General features: G+C 32.0%; 1 protein-coding gene and 1 pseudogene across 1 annotated transcript; both read left to right on the forward strand.

The window, feature by feature from the left end:
* LOC142627083 (putative disease resistance protein RGA3) overlaps positions 1 to 20023 on the forward strand; it is a 46062-nt pseudogene extending 26039 nt beyond the window's left edge.
* LOC142627084 (putative disease resistance protein RGA3) lies at positions 9228 to 20544 on the forward strand. Its single transcript, XM_075800877.1, has 5 exons — positions 9228 to 9488; positions 15728 to 18482; positions 18926 to 19070; positions 19468 to 19605; positions 20409 to 20544. The coding sequence occupies exons 2-3, from the start codon at positions 15748 to 15750 to the stop codon at positions 18942 to 18944; spliced, it is 2754 nt and encodes a 917-aa protein (XP_075656992.1). The 5' UTR covers positions 9228 to 9488; positions 15728 to 15747; the 3' UTR covers positions 18945 to 19070; positions 19468 to 19605; positions 20409 to 20544.
* Positions 20545 to 21033: the final 489 nt, after the last annotated feature.

Genomic DNA, 21033 nt, shown 5'->3' on the forward strand with positions numbered 1-21033 from the left:
ATTATGGATTACAAATTTTATAGCATTGCTTATGTATTATTTATCACCAAATAAATAAATTAGTCTTCAATTAAACAAGTAATTACATTCATTGTCACATTTTTTTTTTTTTTGAGAAGGAATATTCATTGTCACATTAGTTTGTCAAGTAAAAGAATTTATAGAATTACAATCATAGTAAATAGCTTATGGCGCAAAATCATTAGAAAGCGAATACCAGGTCAACACAAAATGTAGAAACTACAACTAGAAATTAATAAAATTTTATACTGTACATGACAAACTACATCATTATTAATTGAAAATCTTTGAGTATTAGATGTTTATTGCATTTTGTTTTTGTTTTGATACATTGAGAAAGTGAAATTTAGTGGGAAAATTATAGTACAATAAATGCACAAAAATATTTTGACATAAAAAAGATATAGAAATGTGATGGCAATTTTTACAAATTCTACATTTAGAGGGAATCTTTCAAATGTTTTATTAAATGGAAAGAATATATTATTAGTTTATTAATTGTTAACTCCTATTTACAGGCACTTATGCACGTATGCTAACCATTTAAGGTCAAATATAATTTTTTTTTTTTTAACGTATTTACAGAAACTTTTTCTGTGCGTTGCACAGGTTAGCGACTAGTGTGTATGTATGTATATATATATATATATATATATATATATATATATATATATGTATGTATATATATATATATATCATGAAAGCAATAATTCAACGTGGACTAGTAATAGACTTTGTGAGTCTGTCACATAACAAATTGGATTAATCCTATAAAAAATAACAAATAGATTAATTGTAGAAACCATCCAGAATTAGGGTTAATTTGTATTTTTCTATTTTTTTAAGGTTTAAATGCAAAATTCACTATTTATTTCCTAGACCCCAAGCACTTTGTGCATGAGGAAGTGCCAACAGAATTCATTAGGTCCTCTAAGTTTGAAGTATTCAATTAAGGCCTCTCTCTCACTTTTTGTTATATTTAAAATAAAAAAAGTTGGAAAATATTTTTTAATCATAATTGGTTTTTTTTTTACTTGAAGAAAAATTGAAATTTGTACAATTAACTACAACATTTAGCCAAATTTGATAAAGAGACTTTAATTAAATAAACCTAAAAATTAAAGAACTGAAATGAATAAAAACAAAGTTAAAAGACTGAAATGAATTTTAGTAAAACTTAAATGGCGAGTTTTTCATTTTAACATTTTTTTTGTGATATATTTTTCAATTTAAACAATAAAAATGTGATTTTAACCTTAATTATAATAAATTTTGAAAATATATAGATATGCAATTGTTTTGAATTGACATGCAAAACACATATGTCATAAAAAAATGACGCATTTAATGAATGTATGTAATAATTATTATTCAATAAAATAGATTTCGAATTTAATCTATGGGGTTTACTTTAGTCTCCTCGATTTACTATAGTTTTTTTTTTTTTTTTTTTTTAAAGAAAAACCATAGCTATTTTTTTAAAGAATGATATTTTGGCTTCTAAAAGCTTCAATGTGAACTCTCTTTTAAAAGTAAGTTTTTCTAAAAGATGCAAATATGTTAATTGTTTGGAAACAAGTTAAGAACAGGATTGCCGTAGGCTTGAAGCTGTCATCTTTAACCAAAAGAAAATTGAAAAAAAAAAAAATTTCTAAAAGATGCAAGCATGTGATCAGTCTCCGACAATTGCTTGGAAACAAGTAAAGAACAGGACTGCCGTAGGTATAAAGCTGCCATCTTTAACAGAAAGAAAATTGAAAAAAATAAATATGAAACAGAAGTTTGATGGTCATGCCCTTTTCACAGGTTTCAACTTTCAAGTGCCTAATCATAATTGCGATGGGACAACTATTGAGTACTGTAGCTATTACTTTTTATGTGTCAAGTTGTAGTGCAAAATTGTCCAAAATGTACGTCTCTATCATTTCTCTTAATTCCAACAAAATAAAAACATCCTCAAAAATAATTTTCACCCAAAAGGGCTGTCACTGCCTTCCTCCAAGAAACCTCCGAGAAACCTCTTAAGTATTTGTAAGGAAGATGAGACTTAAGTGCAGTCTTGCTCCCTGTGTGAACGGTGTCTAGATACTTTTTGAACCTTTCAACTATCGTACTTTAGCTTTTTATATTGCAATAATATCATGGAAAAATAAGAGTGTGTTTGATAAAATAATTTAAAATGAAATTTTTGTAATTTTTTAAAATTTATGTGTATAAAAAATATGTAAAATTATTTAAAATATAAAATTGCTTTGCGGTCAAGCTTTTTACGTTGTAAAATCTCAATGGCTTTGCTGAAGCCAAAAATGTCTTTGTCAAACTTTTAATATTTTATTAAAAATTAGCAAATTTATTGTAAAGATAGAGCACTTGCAGCAATGGTGCTAAAATGCTATTTTTAGCACCACAAACTTAAAAATTGGGGTGGTAAGAGCATCTATAGCAGTGGGGCTAAAAATTTAGTTTTTTAACTCTACAAAAAGTTACTTTATCTATGTTACATACTCATTTTACAAAACATGCTACAACAGTGAATCTATTTTAGCTTTCAACACAATAAAAATAATATAAACATCACAATAAAATAAGATATCAACTACAATAAAATAATATATCAAACCCAATAAAAATTAATTTCCCTATAACCCACAGCACAACGATAATCATCCCCAACCCATAGCAACCATTAGAACCACCATGATTACCCACTAGTTCACATCACCCATAACACCATCAAAACCCAGAACCACTATGATCCACCATCGACAACCAATCAAAAAAAAAAAAACCCACTATAATCTACCCAACCAAAAGCCCACTAGATCATCCACAGTTGACAAAAGCCACAGAGATCAACCCAACCAAAAACTCAGATCAAACTCAGACGGATCGGCGGCATGGGTTTGAGGCTGAGAGGGTTGATCGACGGTGGGTCTCAGCCAGTGGCGATTTCAGGAATTTTTTCCAGGGTGTTCCTAAAAAAATTTTCCAAAATTTTTTTTTTGGTACGTAGTTTTCTCTGTAAATATTTGTCTATAATCCTAGCAAAAAAAAAAAACAATAAACTATAAGTTTATTTGAAATATTAATAAAATTATTAATTATTGTTGTTTAGTTGTTTTATTAATTTATTTGTCTTTTATAAACTATAATTTGTTATATTATTGTTTCATTAATTATAAAATTATTAATTGTTATTTAGCCTAACATAATTTAACTTGTTTGTTTTTTATAACATATTGGTTAATTAAATTATTATTTATTATTTATTAATTGTTTTTTTCAATTAATTAAATTATTATTTATTAGTTGTACATTACACTAAAAGAGTAAGTCATGTGTATATTACACATTTCATATGCTAATGTGCACATTACACTACTCATCAGACAAGTCTGCCAATCAAAAAATTTCACAATCATAATTTTACAAATCACAGTAACATTACCCTAAAAGACAATTAATATCTCACCAAACAGTTCAACACCAATACCAACACACACCAACCAACGGATAAGAATGAAAATAAAGCCAAAATACCAAATTCAAAAAGTCAAAAAATTATTAAAGTTAAACTCCACTCACTCACAGAGTGCTTCAGCCAATCACTTTTTTTTTTTTTTTGAAAGGTGCTTCAGCCACAGCTCACAGTGTTCAGATAAAGACTAAAGTTAATAAAGAGAGAGAGAGAGTGATAAGATTATTGATTTCATTTCATATTTGAGAGAGAGAGAGAGTGAAAGACTTCGAGAGAGTCAGAGAGAAAAAGAGAGAGAAATACCTGGGCCGATCTCCATCTCCGATGTGCGAGTACGACCTGCGATGGTGACGGCGACCATGACTGAACGACTGCGACTGGAACTGGGCTGATCTCCGTCTCCGATGCGATGAGGCTAGGGGCGATGATGTCCGATGAGGCTGAGCGATTGCGATTGGACTGGAGCTGGACCGATCTCCGTCTTCGATGCGATGAGGGCCGACGATGTCCGATGAGCGATTGCGTTGGAGCTGGGCCGATCTCTAATGCGATGAAGGGCGACTGGACCGATCTAACTTCTAAGGGGAGGTGCCGTTGCTCCGTTTTTTCTTTTTAGGTTTGTTTAGCTTTAGTGATTTTCTTCTCTTTTTTGAGAAAAGCTTTAGTGATTTTTGATGTCTGATGATGTACTGAACTACTGATTTGAGGTTGCTGATTTGTATTGGGTTTTTTTTTTTTAGAAACTGTGGGTTTTCTTCCTCTGTAATTTGTTGGGCTTGATGTTGGGCTTGCTAGTTGCCGTCCGTTGTTTTGCTCTGTTATAAATTTTTTTTTTTTTTTGCTTTGTTCTGTTACAAATTTTTTTTTTTTTTTTGCTTGAAAGTAGAACAAATAAATTTTTTTTTTTTTTTTTAAATTTGAGGGTGTTCCTCGTTCAAACTGAGGGTGTTCCTTTTTTTTTTTTTAAGGGTACAAAAATAAAAAATTTTAATTATTGTATATAAAAAAAAATTTTAAGTCAAGGTGTTCCTGGGAACACCCTAAGCATAACATGGCGCCGCCACTGGTCTCAGCTGGTGGGTCGGTGACGTTGAAGATGACAAGGGCCGGCGGCAGTGAGCTTAAGAGAGTGAGCTTGAGAGAGTTTTGAGAGAGTTGAAAGTTTCAGATGGAGACGAGATGAAAGTGACACTGTGAGAGAGAGAGAGAGAGAGAGAGAGAGAGAGACATGAATAAAAGAATGAAAAGAAATAATCCAGCCTATATTATTTTAATTGAGAGCTGAGTAAAAATTAATTTTTTTTTTAGCTCTCAGCTATAGTGCTCATGTATCTATACATGTGCACTGTAGCAATTAAGCTAAAAAATTTAGCTATGCCTTCACTGCTGAAGGGGATTTTTTGTATTTTGGTGGAGATAAAATAGCTATATAGCTATTTAGCTCCACTACTGCAAGTGCTCTAACAATGGAGGCATATCTAAAATTTTTAGCTTGAGCTATAGTGCACAACCATCTTTGGCTATGCATTGTAGCTCAAAGCTACATCAAAATAACAATATTTTATTTATCTTTTCAATTAAATAATATTTACTCTAATCTGTAGCACTGTAGCCCGAACACACTTCAGCTCTTCTCCCTCTTTTTTTTTTTCCCTCTCTCCCTCCATGGAGAGATCAGAGATGGACAGTGTTGATGATTTCAGTGAGGATCTCGGTGCCGAAACGGTGAGACTAAGCTCGGAAACGGTTAGGTTTGGTGCCGAAATAGTTCGTGGGTGGTCTCAGTGCCGAAACGGTTGGTGCTCTTCTTCCCTCACCTCCACTCCGCTGCTGGGTCGTGGTTGTGCTCCGGCCTCGTGGATCGAAGTGGCTTTATGTGGATTGGAGTGCTTGCTCGTGGTTGTGCTTGCTCGTGGATCGGAGTGGTTATCGTTCGTGGTTGTGCTTACTCGTGGATAGGAGTGGGTTCCAGCATACCAGTGGGTTTCAGTTTTAGGTTGCTGGATTTTTGGGTTGCTGTGGGTTTGTTTTGTGATGACTGTGGATTTGTATTATTTTATTGTGATGCTTATATTATTTTATTGTGTTAAAAACTAAAATAGATTCACTACTGCAGCATGTGAGTAGGTAAAATAGATAAAATAACCTTTTGTGGTACTAATTAGCTAAAAATATAGCTCCACTGATGTGGATACTTTAAGTTAGCCAAATGTAAAATCTCACATTGATAAGGAGAGAGACTCCTTAATTATTTATAAGTGCGGTAATTAATGGGCTAAAATTTATTGGAATAGAAATTAGGACAACTACCTGGAGGTGGTGCCAAATCAAAATAAATGATGTAGTCATTGGTGAGTTAATGGGCTATTTATGCATTATGTCCAACATGAATATTAAAACTCCCGCTAAATTAGATTAATTAATTAGATTAATTTGGGTGATGAAATTTGTGCACTGAAAAAAAGTTTTGTCAAGTGCCAACTGAGGGCTTGAATTTTCTTAAAGAGAGCAAGTGTCACACCTAGGGATAGAGTGAGTCATGGACTCCCCTCCCCCCCTCCCTCCCAATTTTTTATAAAAAAATATATTACCATGAACATAGATACTAGTTTCAACAATTTTATTCCAAACAAGTACACTTTGTCCCCCTTTAACAATATCATTGTTTCTTTTAAGAGAATGTTATAACCACAAACTTTTCTATAATATTTTTACAAATTGTTGAGGTAGCAAATTCTTATTGGTTTGGATCTAAACTCACAATTTACATCATTTTTTTATTTACCAATAACCACTTACCACATCAATAATTTGTAAAAAAAAAAAAATTATAACTCTAGCATTTTCCTATTTTTAAAGGTCATAAAAAAATTTATAGACTAAAATTTAAATCAAAATATGCAAGCTCAAAAAAATTAGCTCAACAACAAAAATTATCAATAGTAAAGCCAAAAAACATTTAGTTCAATTAATCTATTTTACCCAAAACAAACAACCAGCCTTTTAAAAAATTTAAAAAAAAAAATTTATCCTTACCCAACAACAAATGCATGCAACAAAAAATATTAATTAATTAATTAAAATAAATAAATCTCAGTGGTTAAGGAGCAGAGTTGGAGACCAAAGCTGCCACATGCAGTTAGTAGTTGAGCTGCCCCCTAACTCTAAGTCCTAGCTTCATCCTTAGTTGCACCTCAATCCAAAAAAAATTTTGTGTATTTTTTTTTCTATATTATACATCTCCATTTTTTTTTCTCTAATTTTTAATTTTGTGTGATTTTATTATATTTTAGTGTATTATCACTAACAACAATTATAACTAAAATCAATTCAGCTTTATAATTGAAATCATGGTGTGAGATAGTGTGCATGGCAATATATAACATAGCGTATGCAAAAATAATTAATGTATAATTTGAGAAAAATAAATAGTAAATAATTAATTCAAAATCATACAAATTTTCACAATTAGTGAAAAATCTTTCAAATTTTCTCTATATCTTTTTATTATATGTGAATTTTGAAAATCTAACAATTGGATTACATGTTCTTATTATATCTTCTATGCTTGCAAAAAATTTAAAAAAAAATAAAAAAAAATTAATAGCTATATCACAAGTCAAATGTTTAAATTTTAAATTTTTGTAATCAAAATTTTGAATAAAAAATAAGTTTATGTATATTAAAAACATAAAAAAAAAATGTACAATTCAATAGTTAAAATTTTAAAATCTTCATTAAAAAGAAAGATATACAGAGAATTAGAAGAGTTTGTCCTCGGAAAAGAAACATTTTCCTTTTTCTATTCACTAGTACAAGAACTTTTAAAAGTTCATTATTTTGTAAATAAGAGAGAAATTCGCCTTGTGCATTGTAAATAAGTGGAGAAATTCACTTTGTAAATAGATCAGTGTGAACGAATGATATATGATTCAGATTTTGAGTTAATTTGAGAACAGCTTATTTAGTTGAAACTAAATTTTTTTTATTAGAAATAAAATTAAAAAATTAGTTGAATAGTACAATAAAGCTTATAAATAATACTAAAAAAATTATAACATAACTCATAAATGGTAAAAAAAAAACAACATTTTTCATCATTAATGAGAGCCTCTTATTAGCTGGCATAAAACCATGATTTTACGCCGACCGAATGTTTACTCTAACAATATTATGAAAATAACTCTTTGAACTTTCTAAGAACCATACCGGCGGTTATTGCGGTCAAACTTTCACATTGTAAAATCTCAAAAGCTTTGTTGGAAATCAAAAGTTTTTTTGTAAAACTGTTAGGGGTTGTTTGATAGATAGAATTTTTATAGTTTTTTGAAATAGATATGAGTAAATAAAATGTGTAAAAAAGTGTATAAAATTATTTAAAATGTAAAAAATATGAGTTTGAACTCTAACACCAAATAAGCCCTTAATATTTTAATTGAAAGTTGGCAAATTTATTGTGATGATAACGTTTGTTTATTTCTTAAAAAAAAAAAAAAAACAAGCTTAAAAAACGTAGGGCCTACTAAACTTAGAGGGCGTTTGGATTCAGATTATTTCCTGCGTTCATGTTTTGCTTTCTTTTTTATTTATTTATTTATTTATTTTTTGGGTTTCTGCTGCAGAGGGGATATGTGCGCAGTGCGCATACTATGCGGTACTGTGCACGCACTGTGTGGTACTATATGCGCACTGTTTATGTACTTTTTCATCAATTTTGTATTAAAAATGGATCATGCATCACTATTCACACATTTAAAAATTATTTTGTTATAATATTTTCAATTTTCAATTTTTAATTTTAACAATAAATTCTATCCAACCCTTAAAGTTGTTTAGTCTAGTTTTAGAGTTATGTTTTCATGACTCCAAACTCAAAATTTTGAGTGAGTAAAACGGAAACTGAGTTCAGTTCTGAGGCTGTTTCCGATTTGTAAGATATGAGTTTGGGTGGCATGTTAATTAGATGCAAGTATGTGGGGCCCAAGTCAGTGACTTGTCAAATCCAAGCTCAGTTGCAAGCTTTTTCTATTTTTGGGTTTACCTCCAGCTTCACAGGTTCTCTAAAAGTACAGACAGCCACCCCTCCCTCTGATTTTTCTCTAGAGCCATTACAACTCCAGCCACCTCATTTACTCATCCCACCCACCTCTTCTTCTGATTTTCTCTAGAGCCATTACAACTCCAATACGACCTCCTTAACTCATCTCACCCACCTCTCTGAACCTAAAATAAATTAGAGTTGAAATGGGTCAGATACATGGAGGTGGTGTCAAATCAAAGATATTATTTATTATAACTTATAATTCACGAGTAAGTGATCAAATCTTCAATTTACAATTTGCATGTTTTGCATTTTCGAATACGTGAATTTAGGCTTATTATCTCTATAAACATTACTAAGAGGTGATGACTTTTTCAAATGAGGATCACTGATTTATTAGGGAAAGAAAAAGAGAAAATTTCCCATTAATGATGAAATAATATAATTGGAGGAAAATTTTAAAATCCCAACTATGAACAATAACAAGATCACCCCAGTTTTTCTTACCGACAATAAATTAATGGTATTTCCATTACTTGTAATGTCTTTTAGTTAGGGTCCCATGCATCAGTGTAAGATTTGAATTCATTTTACTTGTCGGTGGGTTGAAGCTGTTCATTATTTTGTAAATAAGAGAGAAATTCACCTTGTGCATTGTAAATAAGTGGAGAAATTCACTTTGTAAATACTGGTATAAGAGCCATGGATGGTAGTTGTACGAGTTTTATTTCTTTGCAATTAAGGAGTTACTAGGAACTGATATTATTGTATTCAAAATCAAACAAATTTTTACAATGGATGGTAGTTAACTTTATCTACTCGGGTTACTTTTGAAGACTAACCATGGTTTAGTTCGTCTTTAAAATGATAGACTCCGAAAAACAGAAGATTGTTTGCATCAAAGACAGAAGATTTCAGTTTTCATCAAAAGACAGAAGTTTTATTCAAGTAAGATTTTACAGTTTCTGTTTTCATTTTCCATACTCCATTTTAACTTATTTTGAATATATCTATTTTGTTGTTGTCTTCTTTATCATCTATTTTATCATTGTTTATGCTTCTATATTACTTCTGTGCTCTCTCTAGGTAGATACTAGTATAAGAGCCATGGATGGTAGTTATATGAGTTTTATTTCTTTGCAATTAAGGAGTTATTAGGAACTGATATTACTGTATTCAAAATCAAACAAATTTTTATAATTATTGAAAAACATTTCAAACTTTCTCTATATATTTTTTATTATATATGAATTTTAAAATTTTAATTATTAGATTGCATTGAATGTTAATATTATATCTTACATTCTTGTGAGATTTTAAGAAAATAAAAAATTAATAGCTATATTATCAATTAAATATTTAAAACTTAAATTTATGTGGTTTAAAATTTTGCATAAAAAATATGTTCATTGATTCAATGATAAATAACATTCAATTTAAATAAAAAATTTTGGGTGTTAAGAGTATAAACAGCTAAAGATAAATTATTAAAATTTAATAAAAGGATAGAGAGTTAGAAGAGTCCGTGAAGAAACATTTTCCTTTTGCTAATTCATCTTGGTGAAAACTCCACTACTACTAGAACTTTAAAAAGTTCATTACTTTGTAAATAAGTGGAGAAATTCACTTCACTTGAAGTTATGCTACCGGTACAAGTTATGCTGGTGCCGTATAGTCGCACCATTTGTGGTATAAATAATTCGCTTGTGATGCGATGTGAGTAGCAAAAAAATGATGATTGATATTAAAAGATTAATAAAAATAAATAGTATTTATAAAGTTGAAAAAATAAAATATAGGTATAAAAAAGACAATTAAATAAAATTGTTACCAGTAAACACAATTCAAAATTGTTTACATCGGTTTATTTTGATAAAACTGAATATATTTTGTTAAAATAGTAGATAAATATAAAAGTGAGTTAAAACAGTTTATAAAGATAAAAATGAATTAAAATAATATAATAAAATTTATAAATAGTATTAAAAAAATTGTAATAAAAGTTATAAATGGTGACACAAATAACTTAAATAACAAAATTAATCATGTATACTAAATAGGAAAAAGAAATAACCAGACTCATCCTTCGTTGATAACAGCTGACTCAGCTTTGTGGATTATAGGTGGATTCCAGTTGAGCTGGCTCTACTTTTTAGATTATAGAGTGGATTCCAGTGTGAACTGGTGATCTACAATGCAGACTTTTCCTTTTGAGACATCAGAACATGGCCCTCAACTTCATTATTGCATGCACTTTATGCTATTTGGGTTCTCCTTATTCATTTCACCATCTTCCTAAGTACTCTTTCACAGCAAATTTCCATTTCCAAAGTATGGCTGCTGCTCTATTTTCTGCTATCCTGGAGCGGCTTGGTTTATTCATTCGTAACTACTTGTAGAGTTCTTCTAGAGAGCAACAGCTTTCTTCCAAGAAACCTCTGATTATTTGCAAGGAAAAGGAGACTTAGCACAGTCTTGCTTTCTGTGTGAACTGTGGTCAATTACTTTTTGAACCTTCTAGGTGCCAGTTACACTTTTTACATTGCAACAATGCTATGGAAGTAACTTTTTAAACTTTCTAAGAATCATATCGACAGACTTTCATATTGCAGAATCTCAAAAGCTTTGATGGAAACCAAGAATCTTTTTGTCAAACTTTTAGGCCTTGTTTGGTATCTAAGTTCTAACACACATTTTTTTATTTTAAATAACATTACATACATTTTTACACTTTTTCACTCACACATATATCAAAAATCTTCAAACAACATCACTCAAACATATTTCAATTAAAAGTCTGCAAAATTGTTGCAGTAAAAACCAGAAAGTGTTTGGTTTGAGTTTTTTTCAATGATTAAAAGTTGGCAAAATTGTTGTAAAGATAACTAGAAAGTGTGTGATTTGAGTTGTTTTTAATGATGTAACTCAAAATTCATCCCTCAAAAACTAAAAAAACCTGGAGCCCATTAAATTTAGAAGTGTTTGGTCTAGTTTTAGGTTTATGTTTTCATAACTCCAAACTCTAAATAATGATTAAATGATATAATTGGCGGAATAAAAATAATTTATAGTTCTTTTCTTTTATTAGGGTCAGAAAAGAGAAAATTTCCCATTAATGATGGAAGACTATAAGTGGAGGAAAATTTTAAAATCTCAACTGTGAAAAATAAATGGATCTCCCAAGTTTTTCTTACCGACAAGAAATTAATGGTATTTCCATTATAGGGTTTTAAACTTATGTCTTTTCGCTAGGGTCCCATGCCTTAGGGTGAGTGTAAAAGTGTGGAAATTCATATTACTTGTTGGTGGGTTGATGAAAAGCTTGGATCAGTGTGAGCGTGAGCGTGAATTGTGGACTGATAATGCGGCCCACGCGTGGACTCCATTGACTAAAGTAGGCCCTCAGTCCTCAGGCTTTTGAGATAGTGGGTTCCATTGCTTTTTTCACTTATTGGTTAGGTGGGGCTTCAATTATTTTGGTGAAAGTCTTATAAGTGATGTGGGTGTACGTGGATTATGATTTCACCGATTGTCACGTTATAAAATTGTGAAATTAAATGTGGTACTGGGCTTAGTGTCTTCTTAGAAATTTACATATTTTGATAAAATTAAATATTTTTACTTAAAATATTATAAATAAAAGTAAAAATTAGTTAAAATAATATAATATAATAAAACTTATAAATAATTTTAAAAAATGTAATAAAATTTATAAATAATAATAAAAATAAGTTAAATTATAAAATAAATTAATAAAAATAATTCCGACCAATTTTACAATTAGTTGATGACAGCTGGCTTTACTTTTTATAGAGCGTATTACAGTGTAAACCAGTGATTTACAGTGTGGACTTATTCATTTGATTGACCAGAGATGACCTTGCTTTTGAGATATCAAAACGTGGGCCCTCAACTTCATTATTGCTAGCACTTTAAGCAGCTAGACTATTTGCTATTTGGTTTCTCTTCAGTAATCAACCGTTTCACTACTCTTTCACCGACTCTTCTGTTGTCTTGTTTTATCCAGCAAATTTCCATTTCCAAATAGTAGACAATTAATTTAAAACCATACAAATTAATTTAAAATAAATAGTAAACAATTAATTTAAATAATGTATAATTCTGAGACAAATATATAGTAAAAAATTAATTTTAAACCATACAAATTTTCACAATTAGGCTGCGTTTGGTTCGACGGTAAACTACTTTCAGAAAATATTTTTCACGTTTGCGGGTGTTTGGTAACACTTGAAATTTTGGTCATACGGAAAATTAGAAACATTGACCGGAAAATAATCCCTCCCCACTCGTAAAACATTTTCCATCTCTATTTTACCTTCAAATTGAAATTTTCCAGAAAATAAAGACACAGAGCACGAAGAGAGAGAGAGAGAGAGAGAGAGAGTAGAAAGAGTGAGATCGCGCCTCAACCAGCGCTGGCGAGATCGCGCCTTTGCCATCGCCATCGCCGCGCTGGCGCGATCTCCCCTTAGCCATCTCCATTGCCGCGGGATCTCGCCTTTGCCATCGCTGTGCCAGCGCGATCTCGCCTTCGCCATCGCCGCACCGGCGCGATCTCCCCTACGCCGTCACTAGTCGCCTGTCTCTTTCTCTCTGTCTTCGTTCTTCTCTGACCGGATTTGGGTTTTGTTGTTTTGGATTGAGAAAAATTGATGATGAGCTTTTTTATATTTTTGGGTTTTGTTGTGCTGTATTGATTGATGAGTTTTTTTTTTTTCTGGGTTTTGTTGTTCTCGGGAAATGACATTTGTTTAGAAGTTGAGAGAATGTGAGGAACAAATAGAAAATGCATTTTTTATAATATTTTCAAGATCACAACCAAACACCTGAAAATATTTTTCAAAATATTTTTTAAAATATTATCAAACACCTAACCATACGCAGTCTTAGTAAAAAACCCTTCATACTTTATATTCTATTTTCCTTCTCTAACTAAACGGTAAAAAATAACATTTTTCATTCTTTTTTTCTCTCTATTTTTCATTCTCCATCTTTTCATCCCAAATGAACACACCCCCTATAGGGTGAAGTCAAACTGTGCTTTGATACTGACTTTGAGAAGTGAGACAAATCGACCGGTTTTTATGGGGACAAATACGTGAGTTAGGATTCCTAGGTGTGCACATGTGGAGGTTGATTTGGTGACATAATTCAAACCTTGCTGACATGGAAAAAATATTCAATTTCACTTTTTTTTTTTCTTTTTTTTATATGCAAAAATTTAACTACAAGTGCTAGTATTATATGAGGGTGATTTATTTCAGTCACAATTTACCATTGTGAAAGATATTCTGCCTATTTGGTCATGCTTTTGAAAGGGTTAAAAGTGCTCTACAATGATAAAAAATAGTTTAGCTGAAATTGCCAAACTTTTTTTTAGTAGTAGTAGTTTTAAAGAATTATTATAGCTAAGAGTTTAATATGGTTCGGTTTGACAGCTTATATCCGCAACAAAAAAACATTTATCGCTTCATCTTGCGTGTGCTAGAAAATTCTAGACTAATCAGCTAATCATAAATAAAGCTTAGAATTAATACATTTGTTTTACAAGTATATAAACCTATAGTGGTATTGAGCCTCTCGAACTATAATATTTCTAACATGAATATTGTACAATTCACACCATTTATGTATTATAAATCCACAATTTTAAAAAACCATAAAGCTTTACTTCTTGCCATGGTACTAACAAGCACCTTTTGAAGAAAAGATTGTCCTGAACTGTTTGACCATCAAACTTCCTATCCATTCACTCGTTAAGCAAAAAAGGCAAATATATTATTAGGCTAAAAAAGAGCTAGTGAGTGACACATAAAAGCAAAGTTATATTATCTGGGCCAAGTGACCAACCAAACCAGCAGGTGACCTTCCTAGGACAAGTCGGACAACAACACCGCTTTATAATTGAAATCATGTCGTGAGAAAAAGGGTATATTATAGTGTATAGCACAGCATGTATGATAATAAATAACGTATAATTTTTAGAAAAATAAATAATAATAGATTAATTTAAATTCATACAAATTTTTACCATTAGTAAAAAATTCTTCAAATTCCATTTGTGTCTTTTTATTATACGTAAATTTTAAAAATTTAATTATTGAATTGTATATTTTTATTATATTTTTTGTATTTGTAAAATTTTAAGAAAATAAAAATTAAATTTCAATTTTTTTATAAAAAATAAATTTATTAATTCAGTGATAAATAACATTCAAATTAAACAAAATTGTATGTGTGTCAAAAGTATAAAAAAATATGTAATTTAATTATTGTATTTTTTAATTTATATTAAATAATATTTTTTATATATATAATTTAAAGGATTTCTCTTAATGAAATATTTCCCTTTACTTTTTCTTTTTATTTTTCTTTTTCTTTTCATCTTGGTCGACACTCTATTGGGACTAGAAATTTGATTTTTTTTTTTGGTAGACAGAAAATTTTAAAAAGTTTAATTTGTAAATTGGCGGAATAATTCACTTCACCTTGTGCGTTGGGATGGATTAAAGAGAATATAAATAGATCAGTGTGAATTAGCTCTGCTTTTGAGAGCTGGCTATTCTTTTGAGATTATAGGGTGAATTTTAGTTGAGCTAGGTCTGCCTTTTAGAGAATAGAGTGGATTCCAGTGTGAACGTTCCGGGATGTAGAAAACTGGTGGATTCCAGCGTGTCTAGACTTCGTTGATGGGAGCTGGATTTGGATCCGGTTTTTTTTTTTTTAAATTTTGCTTTTGGCCTTTTATTTCTCACTTTTTATTAATCAATAGTCTAGATTAAAAAGTAGCTTTTTGCGCTATTAATCTCAGCCGTACATAAATAGCTAGATTATAAAATAAACTCAAGTTGAGCTGGCTCTGCTTTTTAGATTATAGAGTGGATTCTAGCGTGCCTGAGGACCATACTTCGTTGATGAGAGAGCTGGCTCTACTTTTAAGATTAAAGAGTAGATTTCAATTTAGCTGGCTCTGCTTTTTAGATTATAGAATGAATTTGAATGTAAACTGGTGATGTCGATATCAACACGTGGGCCCTCAACTTCATTATTGCATGCACTTTGATCAGCTAGAGTATTTGCTATTTCGTTTCTCCTCAATAATCAACCATTTCACCATCTACCTACGTACTCTTTCACAGACTCTTCTATTGTCTTGTGTTATCCAGAAAAATTCCATTTCCAAAGTATGGCTGGTGCTCTACTTTCTGCAATCGTGGAGCGGCTTGGTTCTTTAATTTCTTCGGAGTTCAAGTTGACTGTAACTGTGAAGGAAGAAGTCCAAAAGCTTCAAACCAAATTCCGTACCATTCAGGCAGTGCTCAATGATGCTGAGAAGAGGCAGCTGACGGAGGAAGCTGTGAAGCTTTGGGTAGATAAGCTCGAAGGCGTATCGGACGAGATCGACAACGTGTTGGATGAGTGGAAGACTGTCATGATGAAAGCAGAGATTGAGAAACAACAAAAAGAATTTGTAGAAGAAGAAGAAGCTGAAACTAGTACTGCTAAGAAGAGGAAGGTATGGTCCATCACCCCCAACTTCAATTTCTCAGTTCCTAATCTTTTTCAGCGTCGTGATATCGCTCGTGAGATAAAAGACCTTAACGAAAAATTAGATGAGATTAACAAAGAGAAGGAGATGTGCGGGTTTGAATTGAGTAGGGCCATTGAAGAAGTAGTTGAGAGGCCAAAGACTACTTCTTATGTTGATGTGTCTGAAATTCTTGGTCGTGATAAGGTTAAGAAAGATCTGGTGAGCATTCTATTGGGCAAGGGTACTGAAAAAGAAAAACACCCCAATGTCATCTCTTTGGTGGGCATGGGTGGTATTGGAAAAACTACTATTGCCCAATTAGCCTACAATGATCAGAAGGTGCAAGCCCATTTTGAGATAAAAGTGTGGGTTTGTGTTTCGGATCCTTTCGATCAGTGCAAGGTTGGCAAAGAAATCCTTGAATCTGTTGAACGTCAATGCAAGGTTGGCAAAGAAAGCCTTGAATCTGTTGAACGTCAATCCCCCAACTTGACTGCATTGCAAAGCCTATTGGATAGATTTTGTGATAAAGTTCAGGGAAAGAAGGTTTTTCTTGTCTTTGATGATGTGTGGACCGAAGACTATGCAAAGTGGAAGCCATTCAGAGATGCACTAAAAAATTGTGGTTCCCAAAGTAGTAGAATTCTAGTCACCACACGTAAAGACCAAGTTGCAAAGATGATGGAAAGTGCAAATACGATCAAGTTGAACGAATTGTCTGAGGAAGATTGTTGGTTGTTGTTTAGTAAAATAGCATTTTTTGACAAGGATCCTCAGCAACGTGAGCAACTAGAAGACTTTGGCAGACAAATATCAAAGAAGTGCAAAGGTTTGCCCCTTGCTGCAAAGACTCTAGGGAGTCTCATGCGCTTTAAGAAAAGTAGAGAAGAATGGAGGAATGTTTTGAATAACAATTTGTGGGAATTAGAAGATGTTGAGAGAGGTCTTTTTGCACCGTTGTTACTGAGTTATTATGATTTGTCGTCACCACTGAAACGGTGTTTCTTATATTGTGCTGTCTTTCCGAAAGATCATGTTTTTAGTGTTCAAGATTTGGTATACATGTGGATAGCACACGGATTTGTCGAGTTGAAGGGAAATGTGGAGGTGGAAATCATGGCACAAGAATACTTTGAAAATTTAGCCATACGCAATTTCTTCCAAGAATACGAGAAATATGAAAAGTTCACAAGTTACAAAATGCATGATATAGTGCATGACTTTGCACAGTCAATTACTAAAGCTCGGCATTTGGGATATTCAACCGGATCCCAATTTCCTCCATCTACTGATAGATCCAAAAATTTACGCACTGTCATCTTTTTTAGTCAGAGTGATTATAACATGTCCAATTTAGTCCAAAATTTTAGCCGTTTACGGGTATTAACTTTGAATTCCACAATGAAACTTCCAGATACAATAGGAAATTTAATACATCTAAGGTATCTCGATGTTCATTTTTGTAAACAGGCTTTTTCTTTTGGCAAATGTGTATTGCCTGAAACTATGGGCAATCTATGCAATTTACAATTTTTGAGGCTTGGGCAAGTTGGTCCTGCTCAGCCTATAATATTACCGCAGGGGATAGGTAAATTAATTAATTTAAGACTTCTTACTGGAGATTATTTAGTTATTCCAAGAGAAATTGGAAGATTGACTTCTCTTAAAACATTAAGTAGCGTCATAAATGATGAGTATTGCAAAGGATGTAAATTTGAAGAATTAAAAAATTTGATCCACCTTCGTTATTTGACTCTATATTTTAATGAAGGGCCAATTCTGAGGCCTACCATTGCTCCGAATGATAGAAGAATTGAGAGTAACGTATTAATTTTAAATGCGTTAGAGCTACCTCAAGACTTGGAGAAGTTAGACATTTGGAATTACTTGGGCACCACAATGTCTCCTAGGTTGTTGGCGTCTTTGACCAATTTGAAAGAGCTTCATCTCCTTTTCGCCTTAGAGTTAATGAGTTTGCCTCCTTTGGGGAAGATTCCGTGCCTCGAATCATTAATTATATCGTTTGCGAGGAGTTTGAAAAAAGTGGGAGTTGAATTTTTGGGAATAGAATCTGAAAACAAGAAAGAAGACATAAAAATATTCCCAAATTTGAAATATCTCAAATTCAGTTGCTTGGGCCAGTGGGAAGAATGGATTGGAGGAACGAGAGAAGGAGGAAAAGAAGACGAAGACTGTATTACTATAATGCCACGTCTTCAAAAGTTGACAATTCTATTATGCGGAAAGTTAAAGTCGTTGCCGGATTTCCTGCGTACAACTCCATTGAAGGAATTGGAGATCTATCGCTGTCCAATTATCACGAAACGTTGCAAAAGAGAGACAGGAGAGGATTGGCGCAACATTTCTCACATCCCAATCATCAAATTACGGTAACTAGTTCTGCTTCTTCTTCTTTTATTTTGAAAACAAATACTATCAATTAAATATGCTCATTTTCTGGTTTAAATTCCCGCAGAAAGTAAATTACTAACAGCGTAGATTTATGAAATTTAACATATTCACATAAATTTGAATTAGCACGGTTTATTGTTGTTGCTTAGATTCAGCTATATTGTGATGTATCCAAAATTGCTTGATGGGTTTACTAAAATTTCGCAAATAATTTAAAAAAAAAAATAAAAGGCTGGAATTTTAGATAGACTAATCAGATGAACAGAGTCACCAAATATTAACTCATTTGCATTTAAAAGTAAACAACTAAATTCAAATGCCTACCTCTTTCTATTTCATTTGCGGTTTAATATTTATATGGGTCTTGCTCATTTTCTTGATTTCGGTACACGAATCTCAAATAACTCATGGTTTTCTTTAGGGACTATTACCTCCCCTAGCTATATCAAAGACTGTCCAATTATCCAGAAACGTTGCCGAAGGGAGACAGGAGAGGACTGGCACAACATTTCTCACATCTCAATCATCAACTTTTACTGATTTTGTTCTTAATCCGCGTTGATACGGTAACTTGTTCTGCTTCTTCTTTATTTTGAAAACAAATACTATCAATTAAGTATTCTCATTTTCTGGTTAAAATTCCCATGGAAAATAAATTACTAACTGCGTAGATTTATGAAATTTAACATAAATTTGAATTACCGCGGTTTATTGTTGTTGCTTAGATTCAGAGCTATATTGTGATGTATCCAAAATTGCTTGATGGGTTTACTAAAATTTCACAAATAATTTAAAAAAAATTAAAGTTTGGAATTTTAGATAGACTAATCAAATGAACAGAGTCACCAAATTTTAACTTATTTGCATTTAAAAGTAAACAACTCAAAATTAATTGCCTACCTCTTTCTATTTCATTTGCGGTTTAATATTTATATGGGTCTTTGCTCATTTTCTTGATTTCAGGTAAACAAAAAATGACCTTCCGTATTTTTATCAAATTCTGGCAAAAATCACAACGACACTGTCAGCAATGGTTTTCTTAAAGGCATGTGTAGATGAAATCTTGAAATCTGTGTGTGAGCAAGTCTGGACCAATAAATGGTAACTTCTTTCTCTTCTGCTACTTCTGTCATTTGGCTGAAACATCAATTTATTATTTTAATTATCTCTCAAAAACTCCCACCAAAGAAATTACTAGCAACTTTGTCAAATTTAGGCCAAACTCACAACGACACCATCACCAATGATTCTATCTAGTAGGACCATTGAGTTGGACAGACTCAGGTCCTCAGGGGACCTTCGTTGGGGTGTATGATGGTCAAGGAGGAACTGAGGCTTCACGTTTTGTCAATGACAAACTTTTTTGCAATCTTAAAAGTATGTTATCATCTTTAATGCATGGCTATATATTCAAGTTTATTAAAGACTTGGTTTCAATAATTGTTAGTGATGGCTCTGTATGTACAAATAGTTAGTTGGCAACCTTGCACAAACCTGGGTAGTTGGACGTGTTATTATCCCTGAACGGCTAGTGAAATCAACTACTAGTAGAAGATAGAGAAAGTAGTTAACATACTTATGGTCTAGTGTAGAACAGTAAATAAAAAGATAATATTTGGAGAAATTCCCCATTATCTGTTTCATGCACATTCCTACAACTATGCTACCTTAAGTGAACCTTTACATTCATTCCATGAAGAATAACTCTTAGTTGAAAACAGCATGAAGAATGGTGGGTTTAATGTTAAACTTCTTGATATACAACCATGCATCTCTGCATAGCACTCCCTATCACTCTCTAATAATTGCTACTATTAATTAGTTCCAACAGGAATCCGGTTGTTTCATTTAATGATTTTGTAAATAGAGCTAGATGTCATATACTTTCTGCTCTTGTGATGCAGGATATGCAACTGAACATCAGGGCATATCAGAAAATGTCATCGAAAAGGCTTTCTTACCAACTGAAGAAAGCTTTCCCTCCCTTGTTAATAAGCAATGGCTTAGTAAGCCACAGATTGCTTCTGCTGGATCATGTTGCTTGGTGGGAATAATATGCAATGGACTTTACGGATTGCAAGTGTTGGAGATTCTCGGGTGGTTTTTGGCCGAGCAGAAAGAGGCACTAGGGAAGTCACAGCTATTCAACTATCCACAGAGCACAATGCAAATATGGAATCAGTGAGGGCGGAACTTCAGTCATTGCATCACCATGATTCACAGATTGTGGTGTTGAAGCACAAAATTTGGCGTGTGAAAGGCCTCATACAGGTCTTGGATTTTTATTTTTTTTAAATGAATTTTCTTTTTCCTTTGTCAGACAGTTACTTATGAATCATGATTCTCCAAGCTTCATTTTTTAGTTTTTACCTTCGCTTATATAATTTTTAGCTTAGGGTTCCATCTTCACAAATTTTAGCTTTTATGCGATGAATGCTTTATGATTCATCAAGCCTTGTAAAAAAAATTTAAAAAAATGTTTCCATTTTGAAGCTTAGACAGTATATCTCAGGTCTTTGTGGCACTTAT

The sequence above is a fragment of the Castanea sativa genome, chromosome 3 (genome assembly GCF_040712315.1).
Source record: "Castanea sativa cultivar Marrone di Chiusa Pesio chromosome 3, ASM4071231v1".
In the NCBI taxonomy this organism is placed as follows: domain Eukaryota; kingdom Viridiplantae; phylum Streptophyta; class Magnoliopsida; order Fagales; family Fagaceae; genus Castanea; species Castanea sativa.

Excerpts from the sequence above, each read along its gene's own strand:
- LOC142627084 (XM_075800877.1), top strand. The coding sequence starts at position 15,748 with ATGGCTGGTGCTCTACTTTCTGCAATCGTGGAGCGGCTTGGTTCTTTA.